This window comes from Myotis yumanensis, unplaced genomic scaffold (assembly GCF_028538775.1).
Source record: "Myotis yumanensis isolate MYYU_CA2020_CCGP unplaced genomic scaffold, mMyoYum1.0.hap1 SCAF_4, whole genome shotgun sequence".
Classification (NCBI taxonomy): Eukaryota; Metazoa; Chordata; class Mammalia; order Chiroptera; family Vespertilionidae; genus Myotis; species Myotis yumanensis.
Genome location: NW_027223755.1, coordinates 33,722,880 through 33,742,321, shown reverse-complemented (window position 1 = coordinate 33,742,321; position 19,442 = coordinate 33,722,880). Strand labels below are relative to the sequence as shown.

At 35.5% G+C, this 19,442-nt stretch overlaps 1 protein-coding gene across 1 annotated transcript in view; it reads left to right on the top strand.

Annotated features, from left to right (window-relative positions):
- Nucleotides 1–19,442, top strand: part of ADAMTS6 (ADAM metallopeptidase with thrombospondin type 1 motif 6) — a 229,076-nt gene that overhangs the window by 20,865 nt on the left and 188,769 nt on the right. Inside the window, exons 4-8 of the mRNA XM_070411450.1 lie at nt 2,312–2,480; nt 6,169–6,180; nt 6,270–6,460; nt 6,967–7,050; nt 7,781–7,926. Coding sequence (XP_070267551.1) covers nt 2,312–2,480; nt 6,169–6,180; nt 6,270–6,460; nt 6,967–7,050; nt 7,781–7,926 — 602 coding nt within the window. The remainder of the gene's footprint in view (nt 1–2,311; nt 2,481–6,168; nt 6,181–6,269; nt 6,461–6,966; nt 7,051–7,780; nt 7,927–19,442) is intronic.

The following is a 19,442-nucleotide window of genomic DNA, read 5'->3' as shown; positions in this document are numbered from 1 at the left end:
GCTCAGTCTCCGCTTGTCATCTGCACAGAGTAGTACTTACTTCAAAGAGCTATTAAGATGAAATGTAAAAAATAACAATGATGAAATGAGATGATATGTGTGAATATCTTACAGGGTACTTAACACACAAAATCTCTGGATTTTCTTCTGGAGTCTTTCCATTCTTGAAATTAGAGACTGTATCTGCTTATAAGGCTTGTGACTCTCTTTTCCCAGCAACCTGAGATTCTTGGCTTGAGTGACTTGCCCACAGTCTAGGATGACTTTAGTACTCTAGACCCCACTTTCTACCCTTTCAGGGCAGTACTCTAGACTCCACTTTCTACCCTTTCAGGGCAGTACTCTAGACCCCACTTTCTACCCTGTCCTCTTACCAAGACTTCTCATGCATCCCCTCCTTCCCGCAGGAACCGTGTTCAGTTTACTGTCACACTGCTAACCTTCCTGGTAAAGTAATCCATGCTCAGGTATTAGCGTTTGTTAATGTCAGATTAGGCTATTCCTGTCAGTATTTGCATTTAATTTAGAGACTAATATTTTTAAAGTAAAGCAGACAATGGTGAAAATAATATGAAGTGACTAAGGGCCGTTTTGTTTTGGTGTTTTTTGTTTTTTTTTTACATTCCTTCGCTCACTTCGTACAGGTGGCTGCCAACTTCATCTCTACGTTAGAGCAGTTCTGACTGTGCCTTATCTTTCTTTCCAAGCATATTATACGCAACATGAATTTCCTTAAACAGAATCATAGAGGCTTAGATTTAAAGGGGCTTCAGAGATTATCAGGACCAGAGGCTTTCAGCTTCTCCCCCTTCTTTTTAAAGAAGCAAAACCCTTTTCTCAAGTGAAATGTTATGTGGAAACTTCATATATAGATGAATAAAAGCACAGCTGATTCCTAAACCCAGGACTCCAAGCTGTGTAGGTCTCTCTTTGTTGTCTGGGGCAGTCCCCTGAGGGCACTTCCATGGAACCCTTAGGGCTCCCCAGAGTGCTGTTTTAAAACCACTAATTTACACCAACCCTTTCATTTTCCAGCTGAGGAAATACCCGGGGAGTTTGTGTTTTATCCAGTGTTACAGGGTAAATTAGCCGGATTAAGAGCAGTCCTCTCATGTGCCACACTTAGGAAAATACTATTAGACAGGGATGGAACGTCTATTTCTGATGCAGATAACTTTTACTATCTCATTTCTTTTAATTAGCAATTTTTTATTTCGTGTAATACATGTGGGACACTTTCTGTGGCTGTAACTGATACAGAGAAGTAGGAGATAGAACCCTTTGCCTTAAGAAAGCATCTAGCATACTTGGGAAGATAACACATGCAGTTGAAAAGCTATAATACATTGAAACACAGCTCCAGGAGTTGAGATGTAGCAAAGCAGTGTGGAATTAATTAAAAATAAATAAATTAAAAATAAATAATAAGCTCTGTTGGAACTCGGAGGGTGGGGGAAGCTACTCCATTTGAGCTAGAGAAAGTTTTAAAGAGAAGTGACTGAGCTGAGTAGGACTTGGCTCAATAACTAGGTGTAAGGCAATTAATACTGTGAATAAGAGCAGAGTTTTGTGTGTCTTCCAGCTCCTTCACTTGCCTCTGTATAATATTGAGCAAGTTCTTAACCTTTGAGCCTGTTACTTCATTGGCAAAACAGTGATATATGGCAGGTATATTAATTAAGGACATACTAATTGGTGAAACATAAACTTTAAAATGTCAGTTATCACAATAAAAGTTTATTTCTCCCTTGTATCAGCGTCTATGTTCAACAGCTTTCCATGAGGTCCTTCAGGGACCAAGGTTCTTTCTCTTTTGGTTTCCACCTTCCCTAGGTCTTCTTTTTTTTTTTTTTTTTTTTCTGGACAGAGAGTGGGGAATTCTGCTGGGGAGGTTTTCAGGGGCTTGGCCTATAGGTCATGTACAACACTGCCCATTTTCTATTGGCCAAGCTGATTTACAAAGTTATACCTAAACACAGAGGAGGTAGTTAAGTGTGCAAAATTTGGAAAGGAAATAAGTCTTCGTGAGCACATAGAGATCTCTGCGACCTCATAGAGTTGTTAGGAGGATTGGAGGAAATAATGTATGTGTCATGCTTTGTATAGGGCATAACATGTAGAGGTACTTAAACATCCTTTTTAAAGGAAAGGAAAATTTATATAATGTTTTGCTGAGTATGGACAATTTACTTAATTTTTATTAACATGTGTTTTAACCTTTTTGGGGAGGTATCCGTTTATTTTTAACTTTTGGTAATGATGATATTCAAATGCTTCTTCTTGGCAAATTCTTTGTTTCTTTTTCTGTTAGCATGGTGTTATTGCAACAGAAGATGAAGAGTATTTTATTGAACCATTAAAGAATACCACAGAGGATTCCAAACAGTTTAGTTATGAAAATGGCCATCCCCATGTAATTTACAAAAAGTCTACCCTTCAGCAACGGCATATGTATGATCACTCCCATTGTGGGGTTTCTGGTGAGTGAGCGACATACTGTATTGTGTTGCCATTCTGTTTCTTCTGGCAAGGTTAATAATAATAAGCAAATAATAATTTGAGTAATTAAAATGATAATGTCCAGAGTCCTCTTTAAAAATGTCACCTATCAGTAGTGTTAAGTCAATCTTGGAATCACTTTGAAATAGAAATCTGTGTAAAATTTTCTTAGTTTTTCTTTGAAGGGGAAAGAAGCCCACCTTATTTCATCCAGGTAGTAGTTATAGTTCTCATGCACAGGTTTTCCATAGCACTCGGTGCTGTTTGCTTAGCTTGATATTTTTATGCTAGCGACAGGAATCTAGACACTTGAATAAGACTTGAAGAGTTTTAAGGTAGTATTCGAGGATGTAAACATATATAGAAGGAGCAACACACCTAAACTTCAGTGGCCAAAGAAGGCTTCATGGAAGAAGTGACTTCTAAACTGAGGCCCAAGGGGTAAGACAGGGTAGCTGGCAAAGGTAGAGGGAGCAGTTGGTAGCATTCCATATAGAGGAAACAGCATTTACAAAGGTTCTGAATCTGAAGAGAGAATGTCATGTTCCAGGAATTGACAGTTCATATAACTGGATATTAGAATATGGGTTGGAAAAATAGGGGTGAGATTTTTAGTAGTTGGGGGTGTGGTAGTGAGTGATGAAACTGGAGAAATTAGAAGAGGCCAAATCAAATCACAAAGGCCTTATAAACGACGTTAGGGAGTTTGTTTATCCTAAGTGTGCTGGAAAACCATTGAAAGGTTTTATGCAGTAGGAATCACATGGGCAGATCTGGATTTCATAAAGATTACTCTGGCAGCCATCTAGAGACTGAATTAAAGAAGAGCAAGACTAGAGCTAGGGAATTGGAAGGCTGTTAAGTCTAAAGATTAGAAAACTTAGAGAAATAGAGGACATGGCATAGCATACTAGAAAGAACATGGGCTTTGGTGTAGCTTTGGACAAATTACCCAACCTCTCTGAGTACTCCTTTTATCACACATTAGTTACTCAGTTAAATTGTAGCTATCATTATTGGGGTAACTGTTTCTAGCATTAAAAGAAAACACACACACACACACACACACGCATATATACACACACACACACATATATATGACTAAATTTGTTCTTCTGTGTAGTTATAGTAGCTGAAACTAGGGGCATCGTATTTCAAAGGCAGATTTCAGCTTAATGCAGAGAAGAATTCTCCAACAAGTACTTTTAATGAAAAATGGGGTGGGTTCAATACGTAGATTTGTAAAAAACAGAGTGGATTGCCTTGCAATTAGTGCATGCATCACCCTTTTGTTTCTTTTGTGTCCTTCATGGGCTCCTTATTTTCTGCTTCAAGTATAAGTGTTCTTTAAAGTTCTTTCCTCAACTGACTGTTCTTATTCTGCATTCTCTCTTCTTGAGTAATCTCTGAGGCTTTTAATTATGGGAGGTCCTTTGTTGGTCAGAATAATTAGTACTAGAAAAAGGCCACTTCAAGTGAATCCACTTAGGGCATGAAATAAAATTTCATAGTAAATACTAAAAAAAATGTTTAATTGGTCTTTGTATTAAGTAAGGAATCTAAACATTATGGAAGTAGTTTATTTTATCTTATGTTTAAGAAAGTTAGGCTATAAGTACAACTATCTATAATTTTGTAAAAATGAGGATTAAAATATTTAGTTGTTTATTATAATTTTTTAATAGTAAAATTATCCTCTTTTGTTGTTAATCCTAAACCAAGGATATTTTCCCATTGAATTTTAGAGAGAGTGGAAGGGAGGGGGAGAGAGAGAGAGAGAAACATCAATGTGAGAGACACATTGATTGGTTGCCTCCTGCACATGCCCTGACCATGGCCAGGGATCAAGCCTGCAACCGAGGTAAGTGCCCTTGACTGGAATTGAACTCAGGATCATTGAGTCTGCAGGCCGATGCTCTATTCACTGAGCCAAACTGGCCAGTGCAAATCATCCCCTTTTGAAGTGCCTATCTCATTAAGTGGTCTTACTCAGGCAGATCATTATTTTTTAACTAGAGGCCCGATGCACGAAATTTGTGCAAGAGTAGGCCTTCCTTCCCTGGCTGCCTGCACCGACTTCCCTCTGGCACCCAGGACCCAGGCTTCCCTCACAGTCCTGGCTTCATCCGGAAGGTCGTCTGGAAGGATGTCTGGTCCAATTAGCATATTATGCTTTTATTATTTTAGATGATTTAGTCATGAGTCAAATTGCCATCATGAAATTCTGCCCTTTTGGGGGAAGATTTTCTTCTACAATCTCTCCCCCTGCATTACTGAGACTGTTTCATAAATGGTCCTTACTTTTAATCTGTTCCATTCAATAGCCATTTCTACCACCCCTAGCACCAGTTGATTTAGTTCATACCCTCATTGTCTCTTGCCTAGTACACTGTAATTGCTTCTAACTGGTCTTTCTGTCTCCAACTTTGTCTTTCTGTCACCTAGATCTGGCTGTACTACACACCTTCACACACTTCACTGGCTTCCCAATAATGGGAATATGGTAGCAGTCCCTTAAGTTCTGTGAGAATGTCATTAGATGTTATTGGGAAAAAAGTGTTTTGTATTCACTAAGTTTGGGAAATGTCTGGTTAAGAACTACTGATCTTAATTATGACACTATTTCAATAGCTTAGTTCAAGACATTAACTTACTGAGTTTCAAAAATATTTGACTGATTCTTCTCGTGGTCATATTCATCTTATTTTTTAAAATTTATAACTTCTCCCAAAGTCATATTTAAAAGGAAAGGTTAAAGAAATTAGAAAGATAGAGAAAGTACCACTTTCTGTCAAGTATATAAATTAATCTAATTTTTCTTACTAAATTTTTCAATAAGTGGAGGGTCGAAAGATTTTCTGTCTATAAGGAAATATAAGTGAGATATGCAGAGGACTTGTACCTGCTCAAGTTTATTAAGTGAAAATGAATATAAATGAGGCAAGTATTTACAAATGCCATAGCACTAACAGATTTCCTGTGCGCTGAAGAACCAAATGTCTAGAAAACCATGGGTCAACCACAGTCCACATTGAGATGTAGTTTAAAGTGAGTCATGCTGGAATCATTCTAATGCCCTCTACCTCTAGGTTTTGGAAAAGAAATACTCTGGGTATTCTGTCAGTATAAATAGTTGTAGACTGCAAAATTAAGTGAAAAATTTATTCACAGCTTTTTAGAATTGAGGTAGCTAGTGTACTAGAATTGCTGTAATTAAGATAGTTTAATAAAAGCATCTTACTTTAAAAATAAATGCTCATCTTAGGAATAGACTTTTGCAACATTAATGTTCTTCATCAGAACTGCCTTAGGCTGTTTAGAAAATTAGTGCTCTAGTTGCTTTTTAAACAACCTTAAATGATTTTTTAAAATACCTATTCTAAATTTAAAAGTATTATGATGTAATCACTTACTGGAATAATGTGAAATGATTATTTGAAAATTCTTTTTATTAAGAAGTTCATTTGGGTTATTTTGTTCTTACGAGCAGTTGAATATTAATAAAATATTTTTATTAAGTAATTCATTAGATTTATTTTGTTTTCATAAGCAATTGAATGTTAGATTTTTTTTATATAATTATTTTGAAAACTTTAAAGAGTTTAATTTTCTCACTACTGAATTTCCTCATCCCCTCCCCTCACTTTGAAAAATCTTAATACGTTAGAGAATTTATGAGAAGCATGTCTAAAGGAAAGACCTATAAATAAATAAATGTAATTAATGAGCCTATCTGAACTAGTTAATTGTTTCTGTTGTAGATCTCGTAGGTGGCAACCCTTGGTGGCTGAATGACACATCTCCCTTTCCTTCTGCACCACCAATTAATGGCACACACAGACAGAAGAGATCTACAAGCACTGAGCGCTTTGTGGAGACATTAGTCGTGGCAGACAAAATGATGGTGTCCTATCATGGCCGCAAAGACATTGAACATTACATTTTGAGTGTAATGAATATTGTAAGTTTGATCCCTCTACATAATATTTTAATTTAATAGTTTTGTCGTGCGTTTTTTTTTTTTACTAAGGTCATAGATTTTTATTGGGAAATAATGATTTTAAGAATTTATTCCTCTAAAATGAAAAAGACATGATCTACTAATGTTTCAGTTCCATAGAAAATGCATTTAAAGGTGATCTTATTATTTTCAGATAATATGACTTTTTAATTAATTAGGTCATATTAAATCTTGTTTAAGAGGTTTTCTTTACCTTGACACATCAGCTCATCCTCTTAATCACTGTGTTGTCATTCATCTTTAGGAGAAAATATTTCTTGAGGTAGACTTGGACCTTTTACCGAGGCATCTGGAGGGTATTGCTTTAAGTGACATGGGATGAAAGAAAACTTTTTTTATACATAGTAGCTAAATTCATGAAAAATTATTTTGCCACTTTATAAAAATATTAATCACCCTATGATTTTTGTCTGACTTTGTGTCTTTTCTTATTTTCTGGAGGTCAGGTTGCCAAACTTTACCGTGATTCCAGCATAGGAAACGTTGTGAATATTATAGTGGTCCGCTTAATTGTTCTCACGGATGATCAGGTAAGAATGAGTTAGTTTATAAATCTAAAATCTTGACAGGCTATAGAATTATGTATTATAAAATAATATATTGTATTATTGCTCCTCTTAGGAAGTTCTAGTTGAATATGATTTTCAGCACTAAGCATTTAGCAAATTTTTTAAAAAATATATTTTTATTGATTTCAGAGAGGAAGGAAGAGGGAGAGAGAGATAGAAACATCCACAATGAGAGAGAATCATGGATCGGCTGCCTCTGCACGTCCCCCACTGGGGATTGAGCCCACAACCCGGGCATGTGCCCTTGACCGGAATCGAACCTGGGACCTTTTGGTCCCCAGGCCGACGCTCTATCCACTGAGCCAAACCGGCTAGGGCACATTTAGCATACTTAAAGTTTCCAAGAATATACCTCTTATGTCATGTTAGAGCTATATATGTATATTAGCTGTGTGTTTCAGTATAAAAATAAACATTTGCACAACAGACCTTCTAATAGTGGTTTTGGTTGATTTTATATGCTGATAATCACACATATTCACATTATCTTAAAGCTAGAACTAGAAAGAATGTTTGTTTAATAGTACACTAAATTAGCTCTAGGTCAGATATTACAGAGATAAAAATTGGCAAGAGAGTATTCCTAGAAACCACTGCTTCTAATTATAGCCCCACTTTAGTCTTCAAAAGTTTTAACAACTGACCTTAGTAATTTGTTTGGAACATTTCTGGTATGCATGTTGTATTGCAGCCAAACTTGGAGATAAACCACCATGCAGACAAGTCCCTCAATAGCTTCTGTAAATGGCAGAAATCCATTCTCTCCCACCAAACTGATGGAAACATCATTCCAGAAAATGGGATTGCCCACCACGATAATGCGGTTCTTATGACTAGGTATGGTTTGTTGCAAGTATTTTACCTTTGATTGTTGTGTTTGATTTTGTAACTATATTTGGTTCTATCTAAAGCCTTATTTAGGCAATGAATATAGAGAAAGTAAAATGGTAACTTATTATTCACCACTGAGAAAGAATATATTACACTGTTATTGTGTTTGCATCAAATAAGAAAAAGGAAGATTTAGTTGAGGTAGAAATTTAATAAATATCTTACCTTCTACTAAGGTCTGTTCATAGGGTTTAATTGGAAAGCACATGTTTGCTTTGTGAATTGAACATACTAAATGCAAGATTTTTAAAAGTATGAGAAAAATATATTTTAAAACTAAAAATGTCATCACTCTTGGTTATAAAATATATTAATTATTCTTAACTCCAAGAGTTAAAAGAGTGGACATCGGTAGTTACACCGTTTACTTAGATGAATGTTTATTTAATTAAAACTATTTAAATTAAGATATGCTTTACATATATATATATATATATATATATATATATGAAGCTTTATTATACTATATGTTGAATAGCTTGTCTCTCAGGCAAACATTATTTGCTGGTAACCCAATGATTGCATCTATTTCTTAACCAGTTTTACAAAACTGGTTTCAGATCCATTTTATTCCTTACTTTCCAACAACTCTGTGAGGTAGATATTGTTATTATTTTCCCCATGTAAGAAATGGGGAGACTGGTTCAAAATACTGAAGTTGCTCAAGATCATTCAGCTAATAAGTGAAAAAACAGGACTCAAACCCTGGTGTTTCTGTCTATTTTGATTATATTATGCTGTCTTGGATTTTTTATACTTGAGTTATGATTGACTAGAAGTATGCTTAAATCATTTTAAGATAAGTTTGTCTTTTGACCTCTAATCAGCATTTAATATTGAAAACAATAAGTAATAACAAAGAACAATAAACAAAGTGGAAGCATTGTTCTGTCTTGGCTAAATGCAATAGCCCTTGTTATTTTGATTGTTTCTTTTAATTTGCAAGGAGGTATTTAACATATACTTCATCTGGTGTGCTCATGACTCTAGATCAAACACTATGGAGGGAGTAGAAAGAATATGGGATTAGAATCTTTAGACCCAGAATCTTGAGTGAATTTAGCTTAAAAAAAAATTTCTCTTAGAGTTGTAAAGTTTCTGAGTTTATTTTTTTTAACAGTTAGACTTACTTTAATTGCCTTCATCTACCTGACATCATAAAACAGAATAATTTATGACATGCTTGTTGAATAAAAACAAAATGGCACAGTTTTATATTCATATGTGTTGATACATCAGTTTGATAAATCCTGCAATTCCTCGGCATCTTGTGATCTGGAATGATTCCCACATATATTTGAGGAGTTAAAATATTTTAGAAATTGTGCAAATATAGAAAGCTTTGTGTAAAAATATATACAGATATCATTAATGTCAATGAAATTACTAGAGGAAAATGTCTATTAATATGGTTAGGAAAATGATTACAGATATTTACATTGGCTGCTGTATTTATATTTATAAAGTCCTACCTCATCACAAAGACAATGCCCAGTGGCTCTTGATGCTCACATTTTTATTATTGTATCTGCATTGGATTTGTAACTTTTGCATCAAGTGACAGGAGTTACAGCAGCAGTACACATTTGTAAGTATTTGAGGAGTGAAGTACATCTGGGCAGTTAGCCACTCTGTCTTTACACTGGCTACATTTGGCTGTCTGACTTGTTACTCTGAATTGGCCCAGATATTTTTTGATCCTCTGCAGAGACCTTTGCTTCAATAAGAACTTTTAGTGCTTTTTTTGATGCCTGAGATTTGTACATAAAATTTTCTTTGTAAACTTGTCTCGAAATGGTCAGACCAGCACTAGAAATGATCTCAGGATTTAATAGGACAGTATTTTAACGGGTTGATATCTCATGTCATTTTATATTGGTTACGTAGTGGAGGTTAGAAATATGTCCCTTTGGGCAGTATAGAATGGATTTGAATTGTTATTGAAGTCTCAAACTAACTTTTACTTTATTTAAAAGTCTACAAGTAATTTTGAATTATTAGGGCCACAGAGTGACTTAGCCAAAGGAGATGGCTGTCATCTCTAATATTTAGTTATTTTGTTGTGTTATTTGGAGGTTTTACCAGTGCTTGACTCTCCCTTATAAATGTTTGATTTGTGAAATTGAATATGTTTAAATCATACTACTACTTTTAGTAAAAGTAATTATGAGAATTCCATAGACAATTTTATAGTAATGTTGAAAACTGTTTTATGTAACTCACTTATTAACATATTCAGGGCTAGGACTCCACCATTTAGAGGTACGATAGTGATTTATGTTTGCTTGAAATGGCGGCTCACTAGGGAGAATGTATAATGTATCTATCGAGAATTCCAAAGAAAAATTAATGGATATGTTTATCTCCACTAGGCCTAATTTTGTCCTAGGGATTTAAATGTTTTAAGCAGAAAACCATTTGGAACTATAGTTACTTAGGTAATAATACTAGTTACTTTTGGAAAAGAGTAGAAAAGCTCAAGATGTTATCTCCTCTTAGCAAATAAAATTTCATTGTTTTATTTTACTGATAAAAATGTAAAATAAACTGTGCTACAAAGTTATCAGATCACTGTGACTAGACAGAAAGAAACTAAAGTAAAAAAAATTTTGTTATTTTACATGGTATCAAAAATATTGAATGAACACCAAAGAGCATTTAAAACTTTATATATATATTTAAATTTTTATATACACTTATTTTTATACATAAGTATATATATATAAAATAAGTGTTATACATCAGCTAACTTTTTAAAAAATATATTTTATTGATTTTTTACAGAGAGGAAGGGAGAGGGATAGAGAGTTAGAAACATCAATGAGAGAGAAACATCGATCAGCTGCCTCCTGCACACTCCCCACTGGGGCTGTGCCCACAACCAAGGTACATGCCCTTGACCGGAATCGAACCTGGGACCTTTCAGTCTGCAGGCCAACGCTCTATCCACTGAGCCAAACCAGTTAGGGCTACATCAGCTAACTTTATCTAATCTTTTTAAAAATAATTGAGGTATAATTGACAAATACAATTGTGTATATTTAAAGTATGCAACATGATGAATTGATATGCATATACATTTTGTGCTGATTACCATAATCAAGTTAATTAACACACTATCACCTCATAGTTACCTTGTTTCTTATTTCTTTTTTGGGGGTGAGACTGTTTAACATCTACTAATTTAGCAAAGTTCAAGTATACATACAGAATTATTAACTATAGTCACTATAGTCATACTGTCTATTAGATCCTCAGAATTTATTCATCCTATAACTAAAAGTGTGTATTCTTTGATTAACATTTCCCCCACCCCCAACCTTGGGCTACTATCATTCTATTCTCAGTTTCTATGAGGTTTTTTTTTGTTTTGTTTTGTTTGTTTTGTTCTTGTTTTTTTTAAGATTCCACATATAAGTGAGATCAGAGAGTATTTGACTTACTCTCTTTGGTGTATTTCATTTAGCATAATGCCCTTCTGGTTCATCCATGTTGTTGCAAATGATAAGACTTTCTTCTTGTTATAACTGAATAATATTTTATTATGTATATACTGTATATTACACATTTCTTTTTTTTCCCAGAGGTTGTCTACCACAAATGCAGTTTTTGTTTATTTTTGTTTTGTTTTTGTTAATCCTCACTCGAGGATATTTTTCCATTGATTTTTAGGGAGAGTGGAAGAGAGAGGGAAAGACAGAGAGAAACATCGATGTGAGAGAAACACATCGATTGGTTGCCTTCTACACAGGGCCTGGGTCAGGGAGGAGCCTGCAACCAAGGTACGTACCCTTGACCGAAATCGAACCCGGTCCTTTGGTCTGCAGGACGACACTCTATCCATGGAGCCAAACCAGCTAGGGCCACAATTGTAATTTTATTTAAATTTTATTTTTCAATTGCAGTTTATATTCAGAATTATTTTGTATTAGTTTCAGGTGTACAGCATAGTGGTTAGACAATGATATATTTTACAAAGTCTTCCCCTTGATATTTCCAGTACCCACCTGGCACAATACACAGTTATTACAATATTATTGACTATATTTCCTATGCTAGACTTTATATCACATGACTATTTTGTGACTACCAATTAGGAGTTCTTTTGAATGAGTGTTTTGGGTTTTTTGGAATACCAGAAGTAGAATTGTTGGGTCATAAGTACACCACATGTTCTTTATCCATTCATCTGTTGATGGACACTTAGGGTGTTTTCATATCTTGGCTGTAGTGAATAGTGCTGCAATGAACTCTGAATGCAGACATCTCTTCCAGGTACTAATTTATTGATTTCACTTCCTCCGGATATGTTACCTATAAGTGGGATTGCTAAATCACATGGCAGTTCTACTTTTAAATTTTTGAGGAAACTCAAAACTGCCAGCAGGGTAGTCTCCATGCATCTCCATCAGCTGAAGTTAATGTTGGGAGATTTCAGGGGTTCTCAGTGGCCCAGGCTGCAGTTGTCTGCAGCAGCAGTGAAGGTTGGTTGGACCACCTGGTCTCTTTTCCTCCCAATGGGGTATGTGATATGCAGCTGGGGAGGAGATTCCTCTTGGTGCCAGGTCCAGCTTGCAGACACCCGTGGAGCAGTGGTGGAGCCGGGGACAGAGTGCCAGTGCCTGCAGTGTGACAGCAGCTCTAGGAGCTGGTGTACAGGTTACCCTGCAGTGATGATGGCGTGTGAAATGCGGTACGTACCAAGTGGCTATGAAGACAGAGTCTGACGCATGTGCACGCACGGAGCAGCGGCAGCATTTGGGCCCACGATACGGGCTATTCTGCAATGGTGTTGGCTCTGGTTTGTGAGGTGTGGGCATGTGTGGAGCAGCCATGAGGCTGGAGTCTGGAGCATGGATGAATGCAGAGTGGCCTTGGAGCCGAGGTTTGGAGTGCAGGAGTCAGCGGAGCTACTGTGGCTCTGGACTCAGGTGTGCTCAGGTTTGGAAGGTGCTGGCAGCCCTCGCCCCAGGGCACCACCACAGTGATGGCTATGGGCTGCCTGATGGGAAAGCAGCCAGTGTCCTCTGTGGAGCAGGCTGCTGGGGCCCATGCTGTGGAAGCTGGGGAACCCTATGGGGTCCTCTCCTGTGGAAGCTGCAGCTGCGGAACTTGCAGCTGTCGTGAGGGCTGTTGAGGCCCTCTGAGCAGGCCACTGAGGACCCCGATGGTCTCTATTTTGTGGTTCCCACCCTTTTTCTTTGTTCCTAGTTGTCGTCAGATATCTCCACTAAGCCGACCTCCCCAGTGATCCCTTCTGTGTAGTTATTCTCCATTTTTGCTCCATTATGTTGCTGTAGGTAGGTGCTTACTTGCACTCTAGGGCCCTCCTCCCAGGGTTCTTTTCATTTGTCGATTGCAGCCTAATTGTTTTTGTGGGGGAATGAAGGTTGGTATCTTCTATTTCATCATCTTGCTGATGTCACTCTGCTAGCTTTACTGAATCTTAACACTTTGCCATACCAAAGAGCAGTTTCATGTCACTTTCTAAAGTGATGTATGAATACTTCTCTATGGTATATCAACTAACTGACATCGTAGCTCTGAATACCAGAGTTAGTGCCATAATGTATACATCTATGGAAATATGGCCATATGAAATAAATAAACACTAATGGTGGAATAATGAAATCGGCCTTTTATTTTTGTGATTTTTTTTTAGTTGAAATATCAGTAGCAGTAACATATTGATTGCTTATATAGACTAGATTTATTTAAATATTTCATGATTACTAGTGTTTACCTAAATCATCTTGATAATAACTTTTTAAAAATAATAGAATGTGACACTGTATAACTAGGTCAAGAAATGATTAATATTTTTGTACTTGAAACTCTGGAAACAGAATTTAAGAGGATAAAATAGGACTGTATGTATACACTTAAAATGTTACACTTGATACAAAACTCAGATTATCCTTTGTATTGAGAAACTAAATTAATAGCTATTTAGGAATAAAAATTTGCTATTTGACAGATTATTTTAAAACTATTTATATTTCCACATGAATTCAGGAAATATCCTCCACAAATTTAAAGTTAAGCCAATTTTAAATTTTATTTTTGTGCAAAAATATTAAAGAAATCCACTTGTAGTCTGAAAATCACTAGGAATTTAGTAGCATAAAGTGTACTTGCAGCAATGTTGAGCAATTAACATGAACACACTAACGCATACATTTCCTGGCTTTGTCTACTATCTAGCATTGGAATAATGTTTTCTATTTTTATGATAGTAATATGTAATAGTATATATTTCAGATAGGAATTATAACCTAAATTCTTTTTTTTTTATAATAGCTTTATTGAGATAAAACTCACAGGCCATACAAATTACTCAAGTTATAGTACACTATTCAATGGAAGTTAGTGTATTCACAGAGTTGTGCACCCATCAACATAATTAATTTTAGAACATTTTCATCATTCCCAAAGGAAGTCATCCCCATTCCCTTCCTCTACCCCACCCTAGCTCCAGTTTTAGCCAATCACTAATTTACTTTTTGTCTCTATAGGTTTGCCTAATCTAGACTTTTCGTATGAATGGAATTATATAATATGCAGACTTTGTGACTGGCTTCTTTGCATAGTGTTTTCAAGGTTCATTCAGGTTGTAGCATATACCAGAACTTCATTCCTTTTATTAGCCTAAATTCTTGAAAATTCAAGATACAAATCTTTAAGAAATTCATATGTTAGTAGGATACTCTGCCCTAATTATATTGCCCTTTCAGTTTTTCATTAATAAAATACATAGGACCTATAACTACATCTCAAAATACAGAAGCAAAAATTGCATACCAACTTACATAATTTAGTCATTTAATTAAAATGAGCATATTTATCCTCTTAAGAGATCATGACTATTTGCTTTGATGCTGCTGGAATTTAAAGGGATTATACTTTCCAAAGTGAACTAATGTTTTTAGATGGGAGATTAAAAATAGCTATAAAAAATGGTTTCTTTCTAAAACTTGACCTGTAATGTATAGATTTAAACAAGTTTTCTTATTTTTAAAAAAATATCAGAATTATATATTGGCTTCATGATTACGTATTAAAAAAAGGAAAGGAAAATTAAATATGGTACATTGACATTTATTTGGTATTCATTTATGGTTGTTTTTTTTAATCCTTAAGGAAATGCCAGTTAAAATTTTTATAAGCTATTACTAAGTTTTTAAGACTATGCTAGGTTTACAGGCCACAGAGGAATCTTGAATTCAGATTATGGATGAATTCATTTTGGTATTTGGACATTGTGAAGAATTTATTATTCTCTTACCACTCTGGCTCTGTCATTCTTATCCATTACCCTCACCCTTCTTTTTTGTTTTCTTTTCGGTTGGTCACTGGCTCCATCTAGATATATTTATCTAGATGTTTCCATTCCAATCTATGATCATGACAGACTTGGGCACCATAATTTCTTGTCTTATCTAGGATACTTTTAAGAGTGAAAGAGAGTACCATTGACATATCTATACAACAGGTACAAACTAGAACCAGGTAAAACAGAATTATGGTCATCCCAGGCATTATCTATGTTTGCTTGTTAAACTTTAATTACAAATGGGAATAAGAAAATACTTTAGTGCCTAAGGTTGAGTAAATACATGCGATTTAGTAAATATGTTTGTACACACCTTAAAATTGTGCTTTGTTTCTAACAGCATCATTAAATAGTTAAATCAAAGAAGGATGTGTTGTAGTAAACACTTAACTTTGAGGAATAAGTTTAGTATTTATAATGGTTTTATGAGTGTATTTATGCAGTTGCTTATTATATGACAAATATGTAATTGCTTTACATATATTTGATCATTATAACCTCACTAGAGGCCCAGTGCATGGATTCGTGCACTGGTGGGGTCCCTCGGCCTGGCCTGCGGGGATTGGGCTGAAACTGGCTCTCCGACATCCCCTGAGGGGTCCCGGATTGGGAGAGGGTGCAGGTCAGGCTGAGGGATCCCACTGGTGCATGATAGGGGCTGAGGAGAGACAGTGGGAGGGCTCCATTGCGTGTCCGTGTCCGGCCTGTCTCACCCAGTCCCCATCAACCAGACCCCAGCAGCAAGCTAACCTACCGGTTGGAGCGTCTGCCCCTGGTGGTCAGTGTACGTCATAGTGACTGGTCGAACAGTCGAATGAACGATCAGACACTTAGCATATTAGGCTTTTATTATATAGGATAATAACTTTATGAGATAAGTTCTGTTACTGTCTCCTTTTTTTTGATGAGGAAACTGAGGTTCTGGTGAATTAAATGATTGACAAGATCACACATTAATTAGAAGACCTAGGATTTAAACAAACCATGTAGTTTGTCTCTAGAGTCTCTTTAGAGGAATTATAGGGGTGTTCAACAAAAATAATGTGTGGATACATTAATAATATTGGTCACTGTGGCAGGCAGACTTCTAAGATGGCCCCCAATGATCTCTCTCCTGGTGTTCCTTACTTTATGTAATCTACTTCTGTTGAGTTTGTGCTGGATCTAGTGAACTGACCTCTTCACAATGCAGATTCTCCCCACCTGTAAACAAGGAGTAGCTCTTTATTTACGTCTCTAATTTTACTCAGCCCTATTTTGTGGATTTCTGACCTTTTTTTATTTTTTATGTTATTGTACATAGTATTGTTTTTGAAATTTTATTTTATAATTGTTCATCACTAGTATATAAAAAACAGTTGATTTTTTATCCTGCAACCTTGCTAAGTTCATTTATTAATTTTAATAGCTTTTTAAAAGATTCCAATGGATTTTCTACAAAGATGACCATGTTTCCTGATATTAAAGATAGTTTTACTTTTTTTCATTCTGAACTTATTTATTTATTTTTGGCCTTATTTCACTGGCTAGAATGTCTAGTACAATGGTTCTCAACCTTCTGGCCCTTTAAATACAGTTCCTCATGTTGTGACCCAACCATAAAATTATTTTCGTTGCTACTTCATAACTGTAATGTTGCTACTGTTATGAATCGTAATGTAAATATCTGATATGCAGGATGATCTTAGGCGACTCCTGTGAAAGGGTTGTTCGACCGCCAAAGGGGTCGCGACCCACAAGTTGAGAACCGCTGGTCTAGTACAATGTGGAATAAAGATGGTGATAGCAGATATCCTTGTCTTGTTCTTGATCTTAGTGGGAAAGCATTCCATCTTTCAAGATTAAGTGTGATGTTTCCTGTGGAGTTTTTGTAAATGCTTTTTATCAGGCTGACAAAGTTCTCTTCTATTCCTAGTTTGCTGAGTCTGTATGAGGAATGGCTGTTGACTTTTGTCAAATGTTTTTTCTGCATCTATTGAGATGATCATATGGTTTTTCTTTTGTTAGTTTACTAATACAGTGAATTGCCTTGATTGATTTAGAATGTTATACCAACCTTGCATTCTTGGATTTGGTCATAATGTGTTTCCTTTTAGTATATTGTTAGATATGATTTGCCAAAATTTTGTTCATATCTTTTTCAATCTACCTTTATGAGGGATAGTGCTCTGTAGTTTTCTTATAATGTCTTTGTCTGGTTTTGGCATTACAGTAATGTTGATCTCACAGAATGAGTTGAAGAATATTTCCTCCTTTCCAATTTTCTGCAAAGGTTCATGTAGAATCAGTGTTATTCCTTCCACAAATGTTTTATAGAATTCACAAGTGAAGACATCTGGACCTGAAGTTTTCTTTGTGGGATGATTTTTAACTATCAATTCAAATTCTTTATTACATTTATATAAAAAGTTAAAGATGAACATTTAACTTCATACAAAATCAAATAGTCATTCTGAGGAGTATATTAATTATTCAAGTATTTATTCAATAGATATTGTTGCATAGTGGAAAGTTGGCTTTAGAGTCAAATCTTTTCCCATCTATATCACCATTATCTATAATAATAAAAGCATAATATGCTAATTAGACCAGACATCCTTCTGGTTGAAGCCGGGGCTGTGAGGGAAGCTTGGGTCCCGGGTGCCTGCTGGTGACTGGAGGGAAGGAAGGCCTACTCTAGCACAAATTTCGTGCATTGGGCCTCTAACATATATATAACTTTAAGCACCATTTATATCCAAATATACATCTGTAGCCCTGACCCCTCTTCTAAACTCTATATTTGTACATTGAGTTGTCTAATTGACATCTCCATGCATCTCAAACTTAATATGCCACCAACCAAATTCCCCATCTCTCCTTTAAACTTGCTTTCTACAGCTTTTCTTTTTTCAGAGGTTCCCTTTATGGCAATTACAGTATTTTTGCCTGTTATACAAAAAGGCAAAAGAGGAAATTAAGGAAATTAATCTGAAGAAATTAATAACTTATTTTGGGGAAGTTTATATATAGATAGATTTTTCAAAAGCATTTCCTCTGTTTCTTTGCTTTACATTGATATTTTTTGTTTGATAATCTCCCATATCTTTGGTCCTATCTCCTGATGGTTAGTTTACATATTACATGAGCTAAATTAACAAGCCATACATCCTAAAAACACTATTAAGTGAGAAGAAGATGAATTACAAATCTTGCAAATTATGCCAAGTATTTAGGGGATCTTGCCTACTAGTCCATTTCTCTTGAGTTCTGGATTTTAACTTTTCAAATAGATTTGGGGACCTGAAAGATTCACTTAAAATGGTACAGTAACTTTTCGGAAGTTAATTAAAAGAATAAATTGTTTTTCTATTTTATTGATAAATGGAAAGCAAAGACTAAGAGATTTATATAAGGCTGTTTAGGCTTCAGTGGAAAGACTGGAAAAAGGAATAGGAAAGCTATTAAAAATAATTTTGAGGCATATAAAAATGTTCTCCTCCAAGAAATACCATAAGAGCTGCATTTATATTCATTCATTGAGAGCTTCAATGTAATGTGCTGTGGTAATACCTTATTTATTGAGTGCTTACTATGTGTAAGTTGTTGGGATCATATAACAGTGAAGACAGATACAAGTTTAAGTCCCTAGCTTTCACTCTAGAGAGAGAAATAGATTACTAAAAAACCCAAAGAAATACATACTTTTAATGTGTGATACGTACATAGGGTAGAAAGTCTCTCTGATAAAGTAACTTTATTTAAAAGCTCTGAAGGATGAGCAGTCAGCCATATTGGAGGAGGAGGCATGTGTTTTAAGCATAGGAAACAGCAGTGTAAATAATAAATACTAGTAAGTACTAGTAAATGAGGTGGGAAAGAGTTTGGCTTATATGAGAATATTTGCTACAAGTCCATACACATGCACTCTTTTTCTTGGTTTATTTTTACTTTTTCTTTGAGGTGCTTTGGCTAGCTGTTCATATGGACAAACTGCTCATTGGGAGCCTTATTTACATTGGTGAGGGCTTGTTGATGGAGGATTTCCTTTTGGGAGATTGGCTGTTGGTTGGCTTTTTTTCTGGGGAAGCAAATATGTCATTGGATCTTTTATGTGAGACCATCAGTTTCTCCAGAAAATAACCCAACA